The sequence below is a fragment of the Numida meleagris genome, chromosome 3, assembly GCF_002078875.1.
Source record: "Numida meleagris isolate 19003 breed g44 Domestic line chromosome 3, NumMel1.0, whole genome shotgun sequence".
Lineage (NCBI taxonomy): Eukaryota > Metazoa > Chordata > Aves > Galliformes > Numididae > Numida > Numida meleagris.
The window spans coordinates 3813314-3836381 of record NC_034411.1 but is presented as its reverse complement, the minus strand read 5'-3'; the positions used below and the strand labels follow the sequence as shown (position 1 = coordinate 3836381).

The window sequence follows — 23068 nt, the reverse complement described above, 5'->3', positions numbered from 1 at the left end:
TCGATATAGATTTTTAATTACTGCTCATTTCCAGATTCTTATTTTCCAGGATACTGTGTATATTCAGACACATTACAACATTGAAGACTTCATTCATTTTAATGACTATCAGCAAGAGGAACATGGAGAGCTTTACCACTTTGTCTTAAATCCAATATTCCGTCACTATACCAAACACTTTCTGAAGGAGATTCTTCGCTTGGCCCACAAATCTTCTCTTTACTACCCTATTTATCCACAGTACGTGGAGGGCAAGGTAAGAATTAAGTTATTTCTATTTTGTATATTAAATATTATCACCTTTACTCACTTTATTCTTTTTGCTTCTATGGCTGATGGAAAAAATGAATTTTCTTGGCAATCTGAAGCAAATTGTACTTTCTTTTCTTCTTGCATCACATAATCTGCATTCATGGATGCAGCTGTTGCATAGTAGGTTTAGTCCATAGCACTGTCACCAGTGCATGTGAGTCAAAACTTACTCAGTATCTTCAGGAAGTGTTTGGAGGAGCATAAGTTTGAAGTGGCTTTGGCCCTTTGTTTACCCAGACTGTGAAGAGAGAAAATCTCCTCTCAGGAGGTGGCTTCTTCTGAGCTGAATCACTCTTCACAAGTGTCTGTTTTTCAGCTGAATTTAGAAGGTCCTAGGGCATCTGTTCTCTAAATATAGTTAGATATCTTAAGTTACACACATTAGTATGTTGCCCTGGGAGCAGCACAATAGAGGAATAATGTATTTGATACCTCCTCACTTGTTTCTAGGTGAAGTATATATACTTCTTACCCATATAGCTTCTCATGTTGCTCTTGCCTCATGTGTTGCCAGCCCCTCTATAAATGTGCTGTAGTACAATAATCAAGTTTCCCAATAGATCTTTTCCAGGATGAAGTAGGAAGCATTCAGTATTCCTAGTCCTGCCTAAGTAGGACACTGTCTCTGAGTTGAAAGCTGTAGTTTGTGTGACTTCATTTCTTGCCCCTGTGTTGGATGCGTGGTTGAAAAATAATGAAGAACTGTCATAACTCATCATCTGAAGAGACCAACGTAATGGTTTTCTTTAATTGCTTTCAATTCACATCAGTTATCAAGCATGTATAAAATGAGAAGGAATAATGCACATATAGCACCTTTTTATTTAACAACTTGTATTTCTTGTCATAGTTTATTACCGGAACCTACTTGACTTGTGCTGTCTCACATACAGCTGCTCAGCTCCATAATAAATATTGAGAAGTACCCCTGTTTAGATTCAGAATGAACTGGAGAGCAGGGAAGAAAAAAGAATGATTTCACTGAGCACAGTACAGCATGAGCATATTAAAAACACATCCAGTTGGTTTATAATAACACTTCAAAAGTGATTTAGGTACTTCGGACTGGTTTTTATCAAAGGTCGGGGGGACTTGGCACCTCATTGTTACTGAAAATTTAACTTGTACTTCTGCAAGGGCCACAAGAAACCATAAACGCCTAATGCTGTGTGAGAAAATTCATTTCCTATAATGTAAATTGTGGAAGCAAAATAAAAGATTATTTTAAAAATATCCATAGCCATATACAGGTAGTATCTGGCCCAGCCTGATCACCTTAGCCAGAGTTAATGGAGAAAACACAGTGCATCCAGAGGGCAGAACATCAATCATAACTACCAATCTAGGACAGGAAGAATTGCCCTCTGGGGTTGCTCACCTCTTTCTTCAGCTCTGAGGAGATGTCTGCATGGCTAGCTAGATTAAGCTCCTATCTTTTAGATGGTGACTGAGGTGAATTCAGTCCTTGGTGACTTATGTTTTTGAAATTGCCACCTTTTTTAACATAGGAATTTTGACAGATTGAGCAGGTCCATTTTCAGAAGGATGTATTTTCCTGCTTCTCCAGTGTGCATTTTATGGAGTTTTATGGAGTATTCTCGTGAGAAACTAATGTCCTTGTGTAGCATTAGGTTCTCAGGTTCTTCAGAGGTACTTACGAAAATGCAGTTTAATGGCAGTGGATGGGGAAGAACTTAAATCTTACTAATAATTCCAATTTGGTCTATTTCTAGATTAGAGTTTCTTTAAGTTACTTTAGCTCATTGTTGCTTTATAGTAAGTGGGTAAAAGTGATATTTTACTCAGTTCTTAATAGAGTAACACTCTTTTTTTCAATATTTCTGTATGGAATGGTACTTCCGGGTAATTTAGTTTGCATTAATGCTCATTCTCTATTTCCTGTAATTCTCCTATATTTTTTTCCCTTTTCATGTCATAAGTTATGATGGAGCCAGTCATGCTGCAATAAATGAATAAAGCTACTTCTTATGGTCCATGCTCGTCTCATTACCATTCAGGTTTTCATTCACTTCAAGTTTATGCCAGTTTATTAACATTTATCACTTGGATTAAATTGACATTTTAGTTGGTAAAGTATTTTTACATAAATTCATAACCATTCTCTGCCAAACAAGCAAAGGTTAGCAGTAAGCAGATAACATAGCTTAATGAGGTCAAATCAAGCTGATTCATGATCACTATGGAGAAAAATATCCTCCTGGGGAAAATACTTGTGCTGAAAAATCCTATAAACCAAACCACTTGTTTATCTGTCATTCCCACAGAGATAGTAATGTAATTACACTCATAATTATCTTCATTAGTGTCAGGAATTATCTGCAATTCATTCCTCTGCTCTGAGTATGTTTGTTTATTTGCTGATTTTTCTCTCAGATTTAGCCAACAGAGCTAAGAATTCTGTATTTGCAAAGGCATACAACAGACATCTGTGATGTACTGTTCTGACATTCTCTCTGCTGAAATATAGATCACTGTCTTTCAGTTTCAGAATCCCTTTGCCCATTCCCTGACATCTGCCCTTCATTACATGGTTCCCGTGCGACCAAGACGACAGATTGTCTATCCTCTGGAAGAGCTTGGCATAAACGCTCCATCAGAGCAGGTCTCCAAGGATCAGGTGGGTAACAGAAGCAGCAGCAGGCTGCCAGAGGGGCATAGTGCCAGCTAATGCAGGCTTTGGCAGATGGGATGGCATTACCAACTTAGTGTTGATAGGTTGCTTCTTAATTACATTGAACATGGTGTCCATACCCTTACGATCCCAGCTTTGCTTCTATACAACCATTGTTTTTTCTAAACTTGAATTTAAAACGTATTATAAACAGCAATCACTAAGCTGTAACATTTGCCTACTAATATATGCTCATGTTTTAACAGTATTTTTTTTCCACGATGGTACTTTCAAACAAAGTATTTTAAATGTTATGAGTTACTGTTTATCTCCTTGTCCTGGTAAGTTTATTTAAGTATTATACTCTCCAAGTAAAAAAATACAACTTCATGATTGTGACCATTTCTGTAGAAATTACTTAGATCAATTTATTTTTTGTTTTCAGTCCCAAAGTCAGGTTTCTTCAATGCATAAAAATACCAAGAATAATTTAATAGCAAAAGAACCCACATTGTTTTCGCTACCAAGGAGTATCAAACAGATAGAGTCTTATTATTTTGTTTGTTGAACAACTTATACTATCTCGTATTTTTAAATAACTAAAATGTGACATGAAGATGGTTCCTCATAAAAGTAAGTAGTGAAGCTGAAATACTAGGAAAAAGCCAAGTAGTGACAGATACTCGCGGTAGGTAGCTGTAATTTACTAAAGAAACATCATTAGAGAGTGTCTAGTAACTTCCAGATGGCTTAGATAGGTTTCCATATAACATTTTTAGTGATGTCCTTTTCACAGTTAGTCAATAATTTTTGGCTTCCAAAACTCTATAAATTTGGCAGCAATTGGCAAAGCAAAATCCAGAACATGGTTGAGGCCACTGAAGTGAGTTTGGCTTTGTTGAAGTCTTTCTCTCAGTATGTACATCCCTACCTTCTTCTTCTCTACAGAATAAGCTCTCTAACCCTTTTCTTTAAACGACTTGCTATTGTATTTTTAAAATGCACTGTTGCCATCTTAATAGAAGAGCTCATTGTAGTGTTTTTATTGAAGTTAGAAAATCAGAGACCTCCACTTTCTGAGAGATTTGCACATCTGGTGTCTGCTCCATTCCTGAGTTCTTTCTACAGATTTCTTGAGAGTTGCAAGTAGTGAGATAATTGTTTCAAATCTCCAAAGTTTAATGAGTTTCTGTTGAATAAAATGCACACATTTTCACTAACAAAGTTTTGCTGATTTGAAAAAAAAAGAGTAGTCACTCTGTAAGTATCTCTGCATATGCACCAGCATTAATTATGTATTTTTGACAGACTGTGTTCTGTCAAAACTGACATCTGGGCTTGATCCCTAGGCAGTAACTTGAGGATAAAGCTAGTCCTGTACTGCTGCCTACGGTTTCTGAAATACCAAAAATTTGAAACCATACAAAGATAAACTGACTCTTCTGTTGAATGAATGAAATGACCTTTGGCCAGCCATAGGTTGGGAAAGCTTTATGATTTAAGAGGTAACCTACCATGAGGGACTGCATATGCTAATAAAAGTAAGAAGCTGTTGCTGCTTTCAGATCTTTGGATGTTTTGTAAGTTCTGGCAAGTAGCCAGGCATAAGGCATTTGCCCTCTCTTTCATGTTGCAGAAAGGAGGATTGAAGCAAATCAATAATCTTGCTCTTCCTGAAGCAAAGTTGCAAATAAAATGAGGTGAATTTTTATAAAATAAGTATAATAACTTTCAGTAGACACAGAATTGTCATACCTCTGCATTATTGTAGCAATCAAAAGGCCTGCTCAGACACTCTGTAAACAGAAGGGCCCAATCCCTTTTTCAAAGACCACAATATTCTACCAAGGAGTTAAATGTGATAATTCTGCTAAATAGAAAGGTTGAGAATTGTCACCTCAAAAAATAGACAAATGTTGGTCATGGGAGGAGATGCTAGCAGGTATCTTTTCAAAGTGAGGTAAAAAGAAAAATGGAAAAGAATTTTGGAATTAAAATGTGGAAAAGAGGAAAAAGCGAAAGGCAGGAGAATAAGCTGGAGTAGGAAGTAGTGTGGGAAGCTGTCTGAGGCAAGCATCTAAACAGCAATAAGGAGAAAATGTCTGTTACATCTTTGTTAGGGTGGTTTTGAACAAGCTATTTCCCAAGCTGCTGTGTAGATAGAGGCTGGATCTTGTAGGGACTTAAAACTTTTGGGCAAACAGGGATTCCAGGTATTTAAGACAACTCCTCCTTTCTTTATCATTTCTCTTCTGGCTCACCAAGCTTGTTTTAGCAGAGGGTGCTTTTTCTTCTTGTAGTAAAAAAACCCACAACATTTCTTTCTCACCTTAGCCCATCCCTGCTTGGTTTCTGAAAGCTGGAGGGTTGGTTATTATTGTAATTCTTGTTTTAAGTAGCTCTGCAATGGTGGCAGTTTTTTCACATGCATTTACGATCTTTGTATTGTAATGTAAGTCAATTTTGGAAATAGATAATTTTCATTTGGTTTCATCCTTAAGTAATTGCTTGAGTATCTCTCTCTTATGATGGAGATGATTGTAATGAAATTCTTGCTTTGATACCCTCAAGATGCCCCTTGATATCTAGCCATCAACATCTGCTGCTCATCTACTGCTTTTGCAGCTTTTTGCTTTCCTCTTGTCCCAGCATTTTTTTTGAGTTGTCTCCTTTTCTTGCTGCAAAATTTATTTTTCACCAGTAACAGCTTGGGGCTCAGCAGCTCAGCCATTTGGTGTCTGAGCACAGCTCTTGATTTGTGCATATATATCTCTATAGGCCATTAGTGGCTTAGTATCGTAGAGAGAGTGCACGGTGGGAGCCTGGGGGCTCAATCAATTTGTGTCCCTCTTTAATACTTTCTAGCCTGCTTGTGAGCATGAAGAGATTCATTCGTAAATAGTGACCCAGCACAGATAAACAGGACCCAGAATGACTCTCTTCCCTGTTTCCTTCCTCTGAAGCCAGACGCTGAAGCAGTGATCTAAATCAGGAAAGTTTTGCCCTCAGCTAATTCCCACTTGTTACCAGTCCAGGTGGATCCTGGCAGTGCAGATGAGAGGTGGTTTTCCTACAGGTCTGGATTAGTTCTTGCAGACAGATGAGCACCAGAAATTGTTTATTTGTCTGTGGTAACTTGTTCTCCTCAGCCCTCTGCTGAAACTCTCTAATCTACTTCAGTGTCTGGAAAAATTAAAAAGGAGAAAAACCCATGTGCCATCCTTCATGGATTCCTTGCCTGCTTTCTCCTGCTTCTACCAATACAAGCTCGGAGATGAAAGGATTGAGTGCAGCCCTGCTGAAGAAGACCTAGGGGTGCTGGTGGATGGCAGCTGGACATGAACCAGCACTGTACCCTCACAGCCCAGAAAGCCAACTGTATCTTGGGCTGCAGCTTAAGCAGCCTGGCCAGTGGGGCGAGGGAGGGGATCTGCCCCTCTGCTCTGCGCTGTGAGACCTCACCTGGAGCACTGAGTCCAGATGTGGAGTGCTCGGTGCAGGAGAGACATGGAGCTGTTGGAGTGTGTCCAGAGGAGGGGCACAAAGATGATCCCGGGGATGGAGCACCTCCCTGTGAGGACAGGCTGAGAGAGCTGGGGCTGTGAAGCCTGGAGAAGGGAAGGCTCCAAGATGACCACTATAGCAGCCTTTCAGTATCTAAAGGGGGTATAAGAAAGAAGGGGATAGGCTCTTTAGCAGGTTCTGTGGTGACAGAACAAGGGGAAATGGCTTCATGCTCAAAGAGGGGAGATTTAGGTCGGCTATAAGGAAAAAGTCTTTTACAGTGAGGATGGTAAGGCACTGGAACAGATTGCCTAGAGATGTGGTTGGTGCCCCATCCCTGGAGACTTTCAAGGTGAGGCTGGATCAGGCTGTGGGCAACCTGATTTAGCTGTGCGTGTCCCTGTTTGTTGCAGGGGAGTTGGACTAGTTAAAGGTCCCTTCCAACTCTAAGGATTCTGATTCTATGATTCTATGAACTGAGTTTCACGGTGCCTAAGGCAGCATGAGTTGTTCTTTCTGTGGTCTCTGGGAGAGCTCAGTATAAGATAGAGATACTCACTTTTAATGCATCGCTTGGAAACATAACTTACCACAAACTGAGCAACTGTTTAACTGCAATTTTGCAGCTACCCTTGTTTCTCCCTGTTCTTATCCTATTTCCCTTCATTCAGTATTGTTTCTAGTTTGAGCCAGGCTTCTGATCTCTCTGCTCATGGTTAAGATGACTGTGACTCTGAAGAAATGGAGTTTAGGCACTCTACCTGTTCCTCCTCTCTGTTGCCTGGCCTTGTTATTGAAGTTTTGCCTTGGTTTTAAGGCAACCCCGAGGTTGCTCTTTAAACCACAACTCTGTGCTTCTTCATCTTGTGCTTCAGAAGACGCGTCTCTTCCCAAGCAGTGGCCATCCATTTCCCAAAGGGCTGCGAATCCTGATGACCATAGTAACATCTTTCTGTAACAGTCACTAATGACAGAGTATGTTTTTACCTCGCTCCTTGAGATGGAAAAAATATTTCATTGCTGATTTTTTTTGTTCCTACAAAACTCTCATCCCTCTACTGGAGAGACTGGGATAAATCAGGCGAGGATTTATCAAGAAGGCACAGAGGGAGCAACCTTAAACTCCCCAGTCTCCCACTGCAGAAGGCTTCTGGAATGGCACTGATGCTCATGATCTTATTTGCATTTAGTCCTGGAAGCGCCCAGGCTTTGGGATGCCTGTTCAGCCTGCTCTTTTGCAGCAGGCATATCAGAGGTCCGACATATTAGCTCAAAATTGCATCAGGCTGCACATCTGCCGTGCTACAGAGTTTCGTGACATAGACACAAAAAAACTCCTGTCTGCTCATTAGATCAAACACTTTCTACAGCTGTTCAAAATCAAAAGGAAATCTCTGATTTTTGTATTCTGAATCAGTAAACAGTATTGGAACGCCAACTGGCAGAAGATCCAAAGATTCAAAATCTTAATTCCCACAGTGTTAAAACAGATTAGATTATTATTCTGTTTTGCACATCTGTCAGTCACTTCAGTCACGTTATGTTAGAAAACAGTTGGTTACAACTAATACTAAATAGAATACTAAATATTGTATGAAGTGCTGCTGGCCTTTAAGGTGCCTATAATTATTGGTGGAGTAGAAAACTGTAGATAATGAAATAATTTTTAATGATATCTTCATAAATAAACAATTTGTAAACTTGTTTGCTTTCTCACCATCTGGGAGCATTCTGTTATCCATCTGCTTCATGTAATTATCAATAAAAGGGATATAATTAACAAGAATAACTGATCCACAACGAAGAAAAAAATGTCACACATCTGTCAAATTATTTTTTTTTCTGCCCTTTCATTATTATTCATGTTATTGGGTTTATCATATATTATTTGTGTCCTGGTCACATTCAAGATGTCAGGTTACATTGTATTGTTCAGAATACAATGTTCTGCTATATCTCCTAAAAAGAAGGCTGAACAGTTGAAGTATTATGGAAGTCTATGCAACATTGTATTAAAAAAAAGAAACAGCACAAGACCTGTCTTAAGTAATTTTGTACTTCTCAAGTCATGCTACAGGTGTGTTAGAGGAAATGTCTGAATTGGGACAAGAGGAAGTGAGCAAAGGAAAGATGGGCAGTAACCTTGAGTGAGACACTAAACTCAGTCTCGAGTTGGCTGAGCTAGTCTGCTTGATATTTGTTCAAGAGTTGAGCGTAGCCAGGATGGCCAGACAGTTGGCCAGGAAATGACAGAGAGGAAGATGGCTTGGTGCTTCCTCCTACCATAGAAGTAGTTAGCCATACTTCTGTACGTGCCTTCTCTCCAATGTTATTCAGTAATAAAAGTTGAATTACTAAGAGTAGCTAAGAAAAGCTATTAGTGCTATTTTACTTCATACCTGTCAGCTCTGCTCCAAAGTGCATTCTGGCTTTGCTGAAAATCTGTAGTAATAGAAGATTTCATTCTGGCTCAGTATATTGTACTGGATTGAAGTGAGACAGTGGAATGTTCAAAAAGTAGCTAAAACATGAAAGGTTTTTGGTGTTCCATTTTCTGTTTTGTTTTCTGATCATAAGCCTCTATTATGATAGTGGAGGATGATTGTGGCAAAAAAAAAAGCATAAAGTAGAATGGGCAAGAGAATTCCCTGCTTTTTAAATATAAAGACTGATGTATCAAAGTACAAACAGAAGCATTCCTACGTGTTACAATTTGTATATGAACACGTTGGTATTATAAACAAAGGCTTGGCGTGTAGTTTTCATTTAACCAGTAAAGTATTATTAATTTTTAAAGAAGTAACTGTTGCTTAAGAAGCTATTGTGCTCAAGTAATGAATTTTTAATGTTTTTGTAGTATATGCATGGATTAAAATCCATTATTTATTGTACCTCCTCTTGCTCGGTGAAGGTGATGATTTTATAGCACCAGTAGTCATGCAAACACAGTCATTCTGAACTGATGGCTGATAATAAATTTCCTTACTGTAAATGTCAGTGGGTTTTGTGTGTTGCTGCCATTACATCTTGTTTGGAAGGCTGAATATTACACAATTATGGGAGGCACCAGATGGCATCATTAACAGGAATGCTCTGAATGTTTACCACTTATGTGCATGTGTGAAATTAAAAGTAAGATGACCTATCTTTATTTTGAAAGCATGATGTCAGTGCCATACAGGTGTTAATGACATTTGCAGCAAACTGAAACAGTCATTTCTGCTTAAAAACATGTCAGACTTGTTTTAAAGCATTTTCAAAGTATTTCCAAAGAAAGGCCTTGGAAGTGGTATGATTTCAACTTGCAAGGAGAGAGTAGATGCTTTTTCCAAGGAAAGGTAATGGTGATTATTACAAAGTGAAGTAGTGACAGCAGCTGCTGTCTCCAAAATGACTACTACAGTAAGCTGAGATCAATCTCCCCTTGTACCCTCGTACTGTTTAGTAGTTGTGTTAATTATTTTTGGTATGAGGTCTGATGATTATCTGTCTCTTAAAGTTTATTTTTAAGGTTCTTAATTTTATTCATCTCTTACATTCTTCAGTGAATTCAGTATTTTAGGAAAATGCTGCTTATGCTGATCTGAGCATGTACGTGGAATAGGTGCAATGGACAGAGATGCTTCTTCCTTCTCTCATTCCAGAGCATACACAATCCTGTTCTGAAATGGATACTGGGGAAGTTGTGATGTGCTGTGGTACTGTTCTCTAGTGGTATCTGTTATTTGCAGATGTAGCATTAATTTTCTTAAGAGAAGTCCTCAGAAGGAAACCTTTCAGAGCCAGCCAGCGTTGAGAGAATTTTCCAGTTAAGCCCTGTCAGGGATGTTCAGCTTCTTCATAGCACTTCCTGGAGCTGAAACAGAGAGGTGAAGCAGGACGTGCTTAAAATCAGCACCTATTGAGGTGTTCTGTCTTTGTGGAAAAATAATCATTTAAGGTCTGGAATTGCTACTGATATTATCACTTATCTGTAATTTTGCTGTTTATAAGTAATTCCTTATTTTATTTTTTATTCTACTCCAAGGCGATGTACTCAGTGTGTATTCTAGTGTCACAAGAGATCTGTAAAATACGCGTGAGAAGTTAAGGAAATGTTTTTTAAGTTAATGATGAGACCTTGGCCCTAGTGAAGGAAAGTGTTGTTCCATAACCATTCACCTTTAGTGCCAGTTTGAACAAATGAGTGTTTTCCCATTAATTTTGAATGGCTTCGGTTCAGACTGTTAGACCCCAGCTTTTCTTGTGATCAGTAATGAATGAGCTTTGATTGAAAATGACTACATTTGCAATCTACTTTTTTTTCACTTTGGAATTGGAGCAGCTTAGTAGAGTTTTAGTAATTATGCCACTAAGAGCAGGATTTGAAGAATGTTTGGGAAGTGTTTGCATGCTCTTTTGACCCTCTGGGCTCCAACTTTCTCTGTGCAAGAGCGCAGAGCACCATGTTCTGCTTTTAGGGCAGAACAGTGCTTGGGACCAAGCCTCAGGGTCCTGCACGTGGTACCAGGACTTGGAAGGAGCCTTCTGCTTCTGCCCTGTGGAAATACATGGTAAAGAATACGCGTGGAAGTGGAGGATTTTATGGCTTGCAATGGAGGTAAGGTCAACTGGTGTTCACATGTCTTAGAAATTTGTTCAAATAACTTGTTTAAAGATGAGATTTACCAAAATGAATTAAGTCATGTGGTTATTGAAAACTTGGGTAATTTTCAACTTCTAAATTATTTGGGCCATTTTTTTCACATTATTCCATTAGCATTTTATGGCAGTCTTTGGCTATTAAAGGAAATCTTCACAATTTAGCAACTGTCTGCTTTAAAGGAATACAATCCTTTTTTGAGGTTGCTGTTTCAGGAGCATGCAGGAGCTCCTGGGTGCTCAGCTTCCAAGGCAATTTGAATTTTGTTGGTACAGTCACCAACAAATCTAAAGAACTTGTTTGGCTTGCCTGCAGTTTTGCCTGGGGCAGCTGGTACACTAAATTATTCAAATAGAGAAAGTATGGCTATTCTTGCTGAGAAGGCAAGGAAGCTGTTACTGGTTACGGGTGAATTGTGTTCTCTGGGGGAAGGCATGTCATTGCAGGGAGCTGGCATTATTTATATGGCTGACATGCAGAGAAGCAGAACTGCGCAGCCAGCATGCCAGGAAGCATGGAGGCCACAGGGAAGACACAAGGGAGAGCTTGGTTCCTTGAGCCTGCAGCCCCCACTTCTCACCAATGCCACAGAGCGTGGCACAAAGACACAGACTGGGAAGCTGCTGATCCCTGCCGCAGCTGCCAGCACAGTGTGAGCGCCAGAGAGGTACCCAGCGGAACGCTTTCTGTGCCAGCTTCCCTGGAGCACCTCTGCCCCTGCAAGGCAGAGCCATCTCCACACGGATGGGCATGGGTAGGCGAGGGCTTGGTGCCAACCACAGCCTCCTCAGCAGGGCCAGGCTGCAACCGCTCGCTCACAGCAGCCTGCCACCATGGCCTGCCTACAGGACCCTCCCCGGGAGCGGTTTGGCATGGGATGGGGCCACCTGAGCCACCACTCTCAGCAGTGCTGTCAGTTAGAAGCACTGTCTGTAGGGCTGCTGGCAGCACGTGGAGCCTGGGTGTGTGTGCAAGATGGAGGCATCTTCTAGTCAGATGACTGAGGGATTATCGATAGCATTATCTAATAGACTTTGGGATCAGCTAACAGCACTACTGAGCAGTGTGCACTGTTTTGTCTGCCCAGTATCCATTCTAGTTGCTATTTCCAGAGTAATTCCAAGTGCAAGGATTTTTAACTGTGTGTTGTTTCTGTTGTTTTTCCTCGATGCCCTTCATCCAGTGTCTGGCTGCATTTCTCTGCAATACAAACTTGGCGCTTACTGGGGGTAGTTCTTTGCAAGGACTTTCAAAGAGCAGGACAAGGAGAGAGACTTTCAGCACGGCATCAGCACAGTCTGAGTGCTTGTTGGAAGCTCCTGTGTTCTGTTGCACCTTCAGGCACAGCTAGAGTTTTCCTTGGAGGAAATCAGTATAGTTTCTTGATGTCGTGTGAAATAGATCTGTCTATTTAAATTAGGATTACAGAGTTGAAAACCATACAGTCCAACCTCTCCTGTATTTCCACACTGATGCTGAGAGTCCAGATAGATAATATCTGGAAGTTATTTCAGGCTGAAGTTCCCAGATGTTGCTATTATCTTTGCATTTTTTTTAATCTCGTCAATAATGATGTTTCTATTTATTACTTCTATTTATTGCCCCCCAAACATCTTGTAGAAGAGAAATAAATAGACAAAAATGAACTGCAAAGCAAGGACTGCCAGCCTTTTTAAAACAAGAGATGAGCATTGGTCTCTATAAAGCTGATTTCTTTATCTTAAAATCTGGGGAAAATCACCTTGAGAGTATGCCATGTGCTTTACCCACTTGCCAACCCACTTTGTACACTTAAGTGGCTTTGCTGAAGTTCTTGTGCCTTCCTGCACATCACGTTCTTCCCCTAAAAATTGGGAAAAAATGGATTCTCCTTGAAAACAGCAACATTTAGAGGTTAGCCAAATGGATAAAAGAACAAAAGTTCTTTTAAGCTGAGCAATCGTGAGGTCTTCATGCAAGAGGGAACTGTCCAGCCCTCTGTGGGCTGGGAAACCAAATGTTAATGCTGAAATAAAATAAATAAAAAAACAGTTTCTTACCATGGTAATAGTGGTTCTGCAGGGAAATTAAATATGTGTCCATGCTCTGCTCTCTTTTGCTGCTTTTTGGAGTTTGATAGGAAATTGCTGCTTTCACAGGGAGTCATAGGAACTATAAGGAACGTACAGTTCGTGGTTCATGCAGAAGCTGAAGATCAGCATTTTCTCATATAGAAAATTAGTGGAATAATAATACTGACTTGATTCATAAAGGCCTTTGAGATCTGTGGATGAAAAGCATTATGGAAAGGCTAAGTATTTCCATTTCCAGAAACCATTTTATTGACCCAAGCTACTCTGAAGAAGGGTTCTTTGATGAAGAGTTAAAGTTATTTAGGCTGCATTTTTGTTGTGGCGGAGGGTTGGGTTTTTTTTTCCTGTGAATCAAATGGAGCTTGAAATTAAAACAGGTCTGTTTGTTCACTTTCTTGTTTGCCTACCGCTATTGCTAATCTCAGCACTAGCTTAGGAACAGATCTGCTGATTGTTTTCACTCCTTCTGATGGTTTTTAAAGTAGCAGAGTCCAACTTATGTAGATCCTGTATAGCAGTAACTATCATTCAGATTTATCTGAGCAAGTGCTCAGTTAAAAGCATTGCAGGCATACGTGGAAGCACAGAAAACAGGGCTGGAAAGGTGCTTCTGGCAGGCGGTTCTCCTGTTCATTCCAGAAGTAATAAAGGATCAGTGAAGATGCCAATTACACGTGTGTCGGTTCCACGTTCATCTAATATTGCCCTTAACTCAAAGTTCAGTCCCTCTGGATTCAGTGGCACTTCCACATACCTTAAATTTAGCAAACACTTGATTGTTTTTGGCTGAATAAGGCTCAGGCACTCAGTGTGTGATAAAATCAAGTCCAAGTCTTGGCTTTATGGAGTCTTTGCATGAACAGTTACAGCGATGGCTGTAACGGCTCTCCTTGACACACTTTGAATGTTTTACTGGGATACACTTACCAGTACCCAGTTCAGAACATCCTACTGCTGCTTTCTGTCAAAGCTAAAATCCTCTGTCCAACTCATTTTTCATTTCTGTCTTGTTTTCTCACTTTTCATCACTTCTGTTTAAACAAACATTTGATTTGATATAAAACCAGACCTATTTTAGAAACAATAGCAGTAAATATGTTTAGATATCCTACAAAGAGTCCCATTGTTCTAGGGCCCGTTGCTTAAAAACAGATCTAAAAGGAGCTAGAAAATACTCTCCATTGCTGTTTGTCCTACCAGTGTACATTGTGAGTAAATACACAATGAATACAAATGCAGAAGGGGTGGGTGGATGTGGGCATGCCCAGTGGATGTGTGATACTGCCTCACCTGCTTTGAAAGTGAAAAGGAAAAAGTGCATTCAAACGTGTTTGCTAAAGCCAGATCATTATTTCACTTTTTTTTCCCCCAGCTGGTTACTTAGTATAGAGGGGTGCTTGAAATTTTAGTGCTGTCAAACCTCTGTACATATTATGCTATGAGATGATGAGTGAGACGTGATTTATATGACGGCTTTGTGTTGTCAGTGGAGCATTCTGAGAAATACCAAAGTATTTTTAATAGAGGTGAAGTTTGAGGCCTTTAAGTGAATGGCAGTGGCTGTCCACATGAAAAAGTATCCCCCATGGTTTAATCAAGAGAAGCTGTCTCCGTCAGCAGCTGGAATGGAAGCTGTAGGTGGGCCCTCTGCCCTCCCAGGTGGAAGCAATGTGACAGGTGGTGCAGTGGCAAAGGCTGGCAGATAGGAGAGGAGAAAGGAGGAAAAAAAAATTAAAAAACTTGTTTTCATAATCAACAAAAGTAATTTTCACTGAGCTGCATATACCTGTTCTAACAATGGCAATAATTGGTTTTTGGGTTTTTTTTGCCTTACATTAGTTAATGATTGCTGTTTTATTTAATAAATTGGATAGAAAATAAACAAGATAGCGTTTGCTATTGACCTATCAATTATGATGTCTGATTACTCCTCCGGGGAACATATGTAGTCATTTGTCCTGACATTTTGTTAAAATAAGGTGGTATTATGGGACCAATCCACCTAATTCCTTACTCCCTGGGGCCATTTAGTGTACTTAGCTGCTAGAAAGGTGATTTCTGAAGCATGACAGCTGTTGGTGTTGGGGCCATTGTGTGGCGAACAAAAACAGCTATATTCTGCTCATATGCTGCCTTTGTATCATTGATACAGAAGCCATTTCATAAATTAGATACAACTCTTCCCTAGAAAATTGTATTACTGCTTTATATTTCTTTGTTGGAGTACATTAAAAAAATAAAAAATGAAAGCAGTGCAGTGGAAGGAGATGTTTGAACTTGGCATTGCTGTAAGGTCTGTTGAGTTTATCCTATTAGCGACTGATGCTCCTGTCTGGTTATTTTGGTTGATTAGATGCATTAGGAGAAGATTCTCTTCGTGTTCTTATTACCATTTTATTAGTTTTGTTAAAAGCCATGCTTCAGCAGGAACATCACTAACAATCGTTCCTCCAGAAGGTGTTGCTTTTTTGGAAATTTGCTACTGTGTGCAGAGCAGGAAAAGCCTTTCATCGCTCCCGGCTGCAGAATTCCCAGATCCAAGGATCTGACTGCACAAACTCGGTAGGGACCTAAGCACAGTGCCTTCAGCACATGCTTGTGGTGCCATGAGATCCCTGTGTCAGCCCTTGCAGAGCAATGCCAAATGCTCCAGGCAGGGCTTACCCAGTAAGTGTGCTATAGAAGTAGGAGTACAAGTTTTATGTTAAGCAGTGCTTTTAGGTGGAGGGATGACTTTAATAATTTTCGACTGCTCTTCCCACTTCCTAAAATCTTTTCCAATGATTTGCATACCAGCACACATTCATTTTCAGTGAGATATAGAAGTTTTTTTCAGTTTCTGAAATGCTTCATTTATGATAATACTCTTCTTATTGGCAGATCTTGCTGTAAGAAGTGTTTTACCAGGTTAAAAGCACTGGCATTGGATTAGGTCCTTACGCTCATTCATAGAAATCTGAAGATGTCTTATATGACAGTATGGGTAGCACTGCAGCTGCTCCTGGTGAGGGCTCCTTGGTGGCTGTGGGACTGTGGGCACGTACTGAGCCTCACACATTTGTCTTCTCTATTAAGCAGCCACCGTAGGCTGGTATACTTTTGAAGATATCTTCTGGAATTTTCTTAGTGGCATCCAGCCCCTGAGATGAATCTCGCTTACCACTGGATGTCATCCTTGCACTGTGAAGAACTACAGCCAGAAGAACATTTATCTGGCAGTAAAAAAAAAAAATGTTGCATGACCAATGAACACATTTAATTGCCACATTTTAAATTGTTTGCTGTGTGGCGATGACAGTAAGCAAATAAATGATCCCTAATCCTTCCTTAAGGTGTGGGAAAGTGCTCTCGTGTGGTACACAGCTCTGGTAGTGAGACTGTTGAAATCTCAGCTGGAGGTCTCCATCGCTGATGACATTGTTTGGGGCTCTCAGTATGTCAAGTTCTTCTTGAGATGGTCAACGTCGTTAGCATAGCTTTAAAATGAAGTACTTGTTCTTCATCTGTTGCACTCTGTCAACAAATACATAGGGAATGTTTCCGCCATAGTGGTATAGGAGGAGTTTAGAGGACTTAACTTTATTAACATTCTCTCTCCTATTAATAATAGAGGAAAACCCATTAGAAGTTCTAGATTCCTTACTAGAATCTATGAACTTACTAGAATCTAGAAACTCCTCAATGGAACTGCAGAAATATGCAGAAGTACCTGACAAATAATAGAAGTAGTGCTGATTTCTACTTCTCCATTCAGTGCACCCATAAATTTAAAGTTATGCATTCTGTGAAATGGGAATGTATACAACCCAAAGCAACATGAAAAAATGCTGAGATGTTGTGCTGCAAAGTAGAAAGTGTTTCCCTGTCTTTCATCAGCAAGTTGAAAACTAAATATAGCTCCGGGCAGGAAAAAAAAGTCAGATGAAATGGTATCTCTTAATTCTTTTTTTTCTTGTGAATCTCTCAGCTCAGGAGACCTACTGAAACAATTAGAAAAAAAAATACTTTATTATCTTAACCAGCATGCGTGCTAGGAAGAATGAAAGCTGGGAAGCTATTAAATAAAAGTTTTGAAGCAGGATTTTTGCCAGAGTATGGATCTTGGTGGTGTTGCACTAGTTTACACATTTGACAGCATGGCTTTTGGTGTGGCTGTTCTGTATTTAATAATTAAAAATATATATATCATTTTGAAAGAGAGTGTTTTCAGCCTCAAGATGTAAGTTGCTACTGAATTTACAAGTAAAACTATTGCCATAAATAAAACAACAAGAGTATAAATTGCTTTGGAAGGTACAAAAATGCTCTTAACATCACATAAATATTTTCCCCAAGAGCTAGCCAAATGGCAGTACATTATAGAAGAAGCAGTGTTTTTAACCCAAAGACTCTACAGTGTCTTTTTCAAGAGAAGCTAGAACATTAAGCTCTGCTAATTATTTTGTAAATTATTAAGCATGCATATATTTCACCATTTTAGTATCCTTTATCTTCTGCGTTACGTGCATGGAAAAATTATAAAGTTAGTCATGTCAGAGACCTATAATAAGTTTTGCACGAGTGCAAGGTAATGCACTGCTGATAGTTTAATGATTCTCAGCAGACCTTTCCAGATATTTTTCATGTATATTTATGTCATCTTGAACTTCATTCATTCATTCATTCATTCAATTTATCTATTTATTTATTAATTTCAGCCAAGGTATGCTTTGAACCACATAAATCGAAAGCTGATCATGGAATCTAAAGTGTCTGTCAACAGTAGAATTGTGGTGGTTGGTGCATCTGATGTTGGAATCTCATTTCTGGAAACGCTTGTTTTTTGGTAAGGTTTTTATTTCATTTCCTTTACTGAGAAAATACATTGCCTTTATTTGAAGAGGCTTGCTTCCTCCATTTAAAAATCATCTCAGATTGTTTCTTTAGCATAAGTAATAATCATAAAAAAAAAAAAAAAACATGCTTTGAGTCCATATCCAGATGTTAACCATTAAAACTCTGGGTGTCTAATTTGCTGATGTAGAAAGATTGGTGTCTCAGTCCTAACAGGCTCCGATTTTCAAAAGTGCTGATAAGATTCCTTGTAGATCCTCAAAATGAAGGCCAAGAGAAAATAAGAGTTCCACATACCTCGTTTCTTTGACCATTGTTCTTATACATAAATACTGTAGGTGAAGATTAAGTCCATAGCACTTCATATGGTCGGCAAAGCACTACTGATCTTTAAAGCTATTTTTGCCTATTTAGTTTTGCCTGTTAGAATCACAGATCACCATCTGAATTCCTTCATTCTCCTGCCTCTTTGTGGTGCTGTTTCCAGAGCTGTGCAGAAACATCCCACGTGAGCTTCTGGACTTGTGATATTGCTGTGCAGCCTTTAAGGAGAAGCAGCATCCTTCTGCTTCTGATATTGGTGTTTGGGAGTGCTTGGGAACCACAGAATTGCTGTTTCTGGCTCCTCTGCCGTTTTTATTGTAGAGTGAGTGTGGGAAGGGGCCAGCAGAGGACACCACTCTCTGGCAGTCACAGGCCTGCCCAGTGACCCACCAAGAGGATAGTCTGTCTGCCCACATTAAAGAATTTTTTAGCAGTAAAACTGTAAATTAAATTGTTTTGTTTACCTTGAGTTATCCAAACTAGAGTAAATAAACTGTTATAAACTGGTTATGAAGGGGAATAAATGTATACAACTGTTTTTATACCTTCCACTTTCTAAGCCAGAGATAAACTGGTGAGCAAGGTCTGTTTTACAGACTTCCCAAAGTTAGGAAAGGGAGACCCTCTCTGCTATCTCACCACTTACACCTCTGCCAGTACCCTGTCCGTACCAGTTTTATGGGGTTCTCAGGAGGTTGGTCTGTGTGTGGGGGAATGCAATTCTTACTCAACTGTTCTTCTCCAAATAGATTCAAATACATACTGGAAATGTCTGAAAGCATTACAAAACGTATGAACCAACCAAATCTGTCCTCCTTAGCCAGAAGCTCTCTTCCTATAGTGAACAGGACACACAGGTAGAATCAACGTTGTAGAGAAATCCTCTCTACTTCTGATACACCTCAGGCAGAAGTTTCATTTGAACCATGTTCTGAGAAAGAGTTTGTGCAGAACATGTCCTTCTTGTACACCGGAGAGCACTCATCTTCAGCACTGCCAATGGGAGTGCTCCCACTTACAAGAAATTGAATATTGCTCTGAGAATGCAAAAAGCAAGCAGTGTTTAGTCAAAATGCCACAGAATTTGTATTAACATATGTATAAGTTTAAGGAATATTTTTTAACTTTCTCAACAGTAGCAGTTAAAGAAAATCTCCTGATTGATGTGAAGACCTTTTAATACAATTTAGTTTGATTTACTCATAATTTTCTAATACTCTTTGCAAAGGTTACATGCACTAAAAATAGCTAGATTGAATCAATTTGTAAGCCCCTAATCCTTAAAAAGAGGAAGTGGTTTTCTCCTCATTATTCTTCATACTTAATTATTTTACATTATCAGTCACCATGGAAACACACAGATGTAATTCACTTACCTACCTAACAATTATTAGGACTAGATTTTACAAGTGTTTTCAACCTGTTTGAGACTGAATAAATATAGATTTTTCAGTGGACAGAGAAATAACAATAAGAACTGTCTTCTCCCTTGAGCTGTGCAGACATCTGCCTTCGTCCCGTTGTTCTGTGCCAACAGCAACTGTAGCTCACGGCCAGTCTGCCTGTGAGCACTGGGCTTCTCCACCAGAACAGAGAAGGAACTGTATAAACCCTGCTGCAGTGGAGGAGTGTGTGCTGTGAACTGCTGTTCTACAAAACGCTACTGCAGTCCTTCACTCTGGCTCCTTACTTTGCATTGAGAGTTTGTTGAACGAGATCCTCACAGAGGTCATGGAATCGTAGAATCATTAAGTTTGGAAAAGACCGCTGAGATCATCTAGTCCAGCCAGCAAGTTAGAGTTAGAGTGCTGGTGTGGCCAAATCAGTGCTGGTTATTTCAAAAAGCAGAGCAAAAATGCTGCAAGTGTACGGAATGACCATCTAGTAGGGGGAGGATTCTTTCTAGAGCTTGGGGTACTGTCAGCCCAGGAGAATTGCCTCCACTGTGCTTAATGTAATGCTAGGTTGGTGAAGGTGAGCTCATTAGTCATGTGTCACCATTCAAATAAGTATCTCCTGCTGATTTATTTTTGCTGGAGTGTGATCACATTCGGACATGTTATAAGCTATAGTGCTGCTTTTCTTTAAGATACATTGTATAGAATTTTACATTCTAGGAAGGGGCAAGTGCTGGAGGAGCACTAGGCAGTTCCTCAACCATGAGCCTGCCTATCTCATGCACGGCTGGCTGCCAGGAGGTACAGGTGGCAACGAGCTCAGGCTGCACCTCTGCTGCAGCTGGCCAGCACGCGAGGATCTGCAGCACACCGGGCAGCGGATCTGAGGCGCTAGGAGGGGGCAGCACGTTGCATCATAAATTGCTGCAGTAATTAACTTCCCCGCAGGAGCGTGGCAAGCAGGCAGGGAATTGTAATTCCCACAATTCCTGCATGAGGCTCCTCCTGGGCAGTGCAATTATATGCTTCCCCTTGCACAAAGCCAGGACTTAGGTCACTCTCTAGCACTAAGACAAAGCTCGCACAAATTGCTGCACCATCTGACCGTTTGCAGAAGCAGTGTAAATTCTGAGTGCTGGCCAGTCCTAAAAGCAAAGTAGCATATGAAGGAATATTCCCCTTGTGAGAAAGCAGTTCAGCCCAGCAACACAGAGTCTCTGCCTCTATTGTTCCCTGCCCTCCAAACTGTTGTTGCTGCCTTTCCTTTGTTGTGCATGTGGAGAGAAAGGCAGTTCAGCCCTGGAGTGAATCCAGAGGAGGGCTAGGCTGAAAGCACAGGGCTTTCTTATTTTTTTAGTTTCCTTTGAGTGACTTGGGCTTAAAAAAAGAAAAAAATTACAAGAAAAAAGAAAAAATTTCATGAGACACTGCAGTAAAAACGTAGCCTTCACGCAAATTTGCGGTGCTGAGTCAATAGCACCAACAAATTATCATGAATAATAACCCTAAAAGGGAGTCTGATCTGAGACTAATGGAAGCTTTTAAAAAGTTACATTTTTGTTGTCCCCACACAGGTCGAGTGTACATATACTTAATTTATAAATGAGAAAGCTGTCTCAAATATTCGGCTTGCAAACATGAAATGAAAATTGCATTTGAAAATGATTTAGATGTGTAAAATCTGTTTTCGTGAATATAGAACATCAGTACCTTTGTGCATCAGAACAAGGTGGTGGGTTCCAATCAGAATTCTGAAAACACCAGTTCTTGGAGGTGATCTTCAGCAGGAGAAACAGCAAATACAGTGAAATAGTTCATGTCAAACGCTGCAAACAGCCAGCATGTAAAGTACCAAGCTGAACAGATCTCAGTTAAAGGACTCGTTCCCTACATTTAGGTCCTCAAGAATGTCAGTTAAGCACAATATTTTAATCTTTTCCTATTCCCGAGTACTGAGACACTTTAAAAAATAAATTCATAGTTCAAGACCAGTTTACTATTAGAGCAGGGTTTTTTTGTTTCTTCTTGTTTGCTTAACTTGAGGATGCAGCAGAGTTAGCCCGGAAAAACATCCACTTCTGAAAACAGCATTTGTAGCTCATTCTGGTGGAGGATTCACAGAACAGCATGCTAACTGGTGTGCTCTGACAGCAGGTGATTGAAGTTTGGCTTCAAGAACGCCAAAAGCTTGCTCGCAGGAGTATCTTGTCATTGGCTCCGGCGCAGTGAACCAATTAGCTTTTTATCCACCTCTTTGCATATAGCTGTGGAAAGCGTTATTGTCTTGTGATTATAGGGAAAACCCTTTTTAATCCATGATTTTGAAAACCTTCTTAATCCAACCTCTGGTGTAAACAATGGGTTACTCTCTGAGGACATCGCAAATATACATAATGTATTACACAAAATAGCAATAAATGAATGGCAGCTAAGACCACAATACTTTGTATGAAAATGTGAAGTATTTCTCTTTCAATTTGGATGCATTTAAAGAGGTTATCGCATTAAAAAGCAAATGTGTTACAGAGGTTTTTGTCAAAGCCCTGAATTTTTTCTTGAAGTAAAGTTAGAATCTAATGCAGTCGATCCGCGGGGTTTATCTGAGATTAGCATAGAGATGGTTTTTAAAGCACAGTTTCTGACGGAACAGCTACAACTGCTGTTATCTGGCAGCGCAGTATTATACAATATCCTGCACATCTGTCCTGCTTGGCAATAGTTAGCATAATGCTTGCTGTTTAATTAGGCTTTTTATCTTTGCATTTGTCTGAGAACATCTGAAGCCTTCCATGTTGCCTGTCACTAATTAGTTGACTAATTAAATAGTTAGTGCTTACTTGCTGATCACAGAGCTAACATGGAATGAATGGTTTAGTGATCTTCATTGTTTCATACTATCTATCTTTGCCACATGAATTGATATACATGGGCTTCCTTTTGACTGCTGTTTTTTCATACCAAGGCAAACACTGAACAGTGTTGCAGTCGACCATGTGTTCTGTGTCACTGGCCCCGCATCCTTCAGATGTTGCTGCCTTTCATCATCTCTGGTGAATAGAGATCAAGTTGGGGCAGAGATGAATCCAGTGGGTCATATCTTGCCTTGTTGGGCAGGCAGCATCACAGTGAGCAGTCGGTGACTGATGCATAAACTAGCAGAGAGGATATGGGTCCACTTCCTAACAGCTATTTGATATGCTTCTGCCAAAAAGTGATGCTTGAATAGGATCGATATTTCATTATTTTGCATGTTATATTCTTATTTTAAAGACAGTTTTCAATTTTAGATAAGATTATTTCAACTTTCCATACTTGTTCTTTAAAAGTACTTAAAGATGTCTGAGCCCAAACT

The 23068-nt window shown here is 39.8% G+C and overlaps 1 protein-coding gene across 9 annotated transcripts in view; it reads left to right on the top strand.

Annotated features, from left to right (window-relative positions):
• The window catches only part of CFAP61 (cilia and flagella associated protein 61), a 119966-nt gene that overhangs the window by 33186 nt on the left and 63712 nt on the right, over positions 1-23068 (top strand). For 7 of the 9 annotated variants that reach the window (XM_021392226.1, XM_021392222.1, XM_021392228.1 and 4 more), the window contains 3 exons: positions 35-256; positions 2816-2950; positions 17860-17987. In XM_021392226.1, the coding sequence (XP_021247901.1) occupies positions 35-256; positions 2816-2950; positions 17860-17987 (485 nt within the window). The remainder of the gene's footprint in view (positions 1-34; positions 257-2815; positions 2951-17859; positions 17988-23068) is intronic. The other 2 variants (XM_021392227.1, XM_021392223.1) reach the window with 1 other exon arrangement.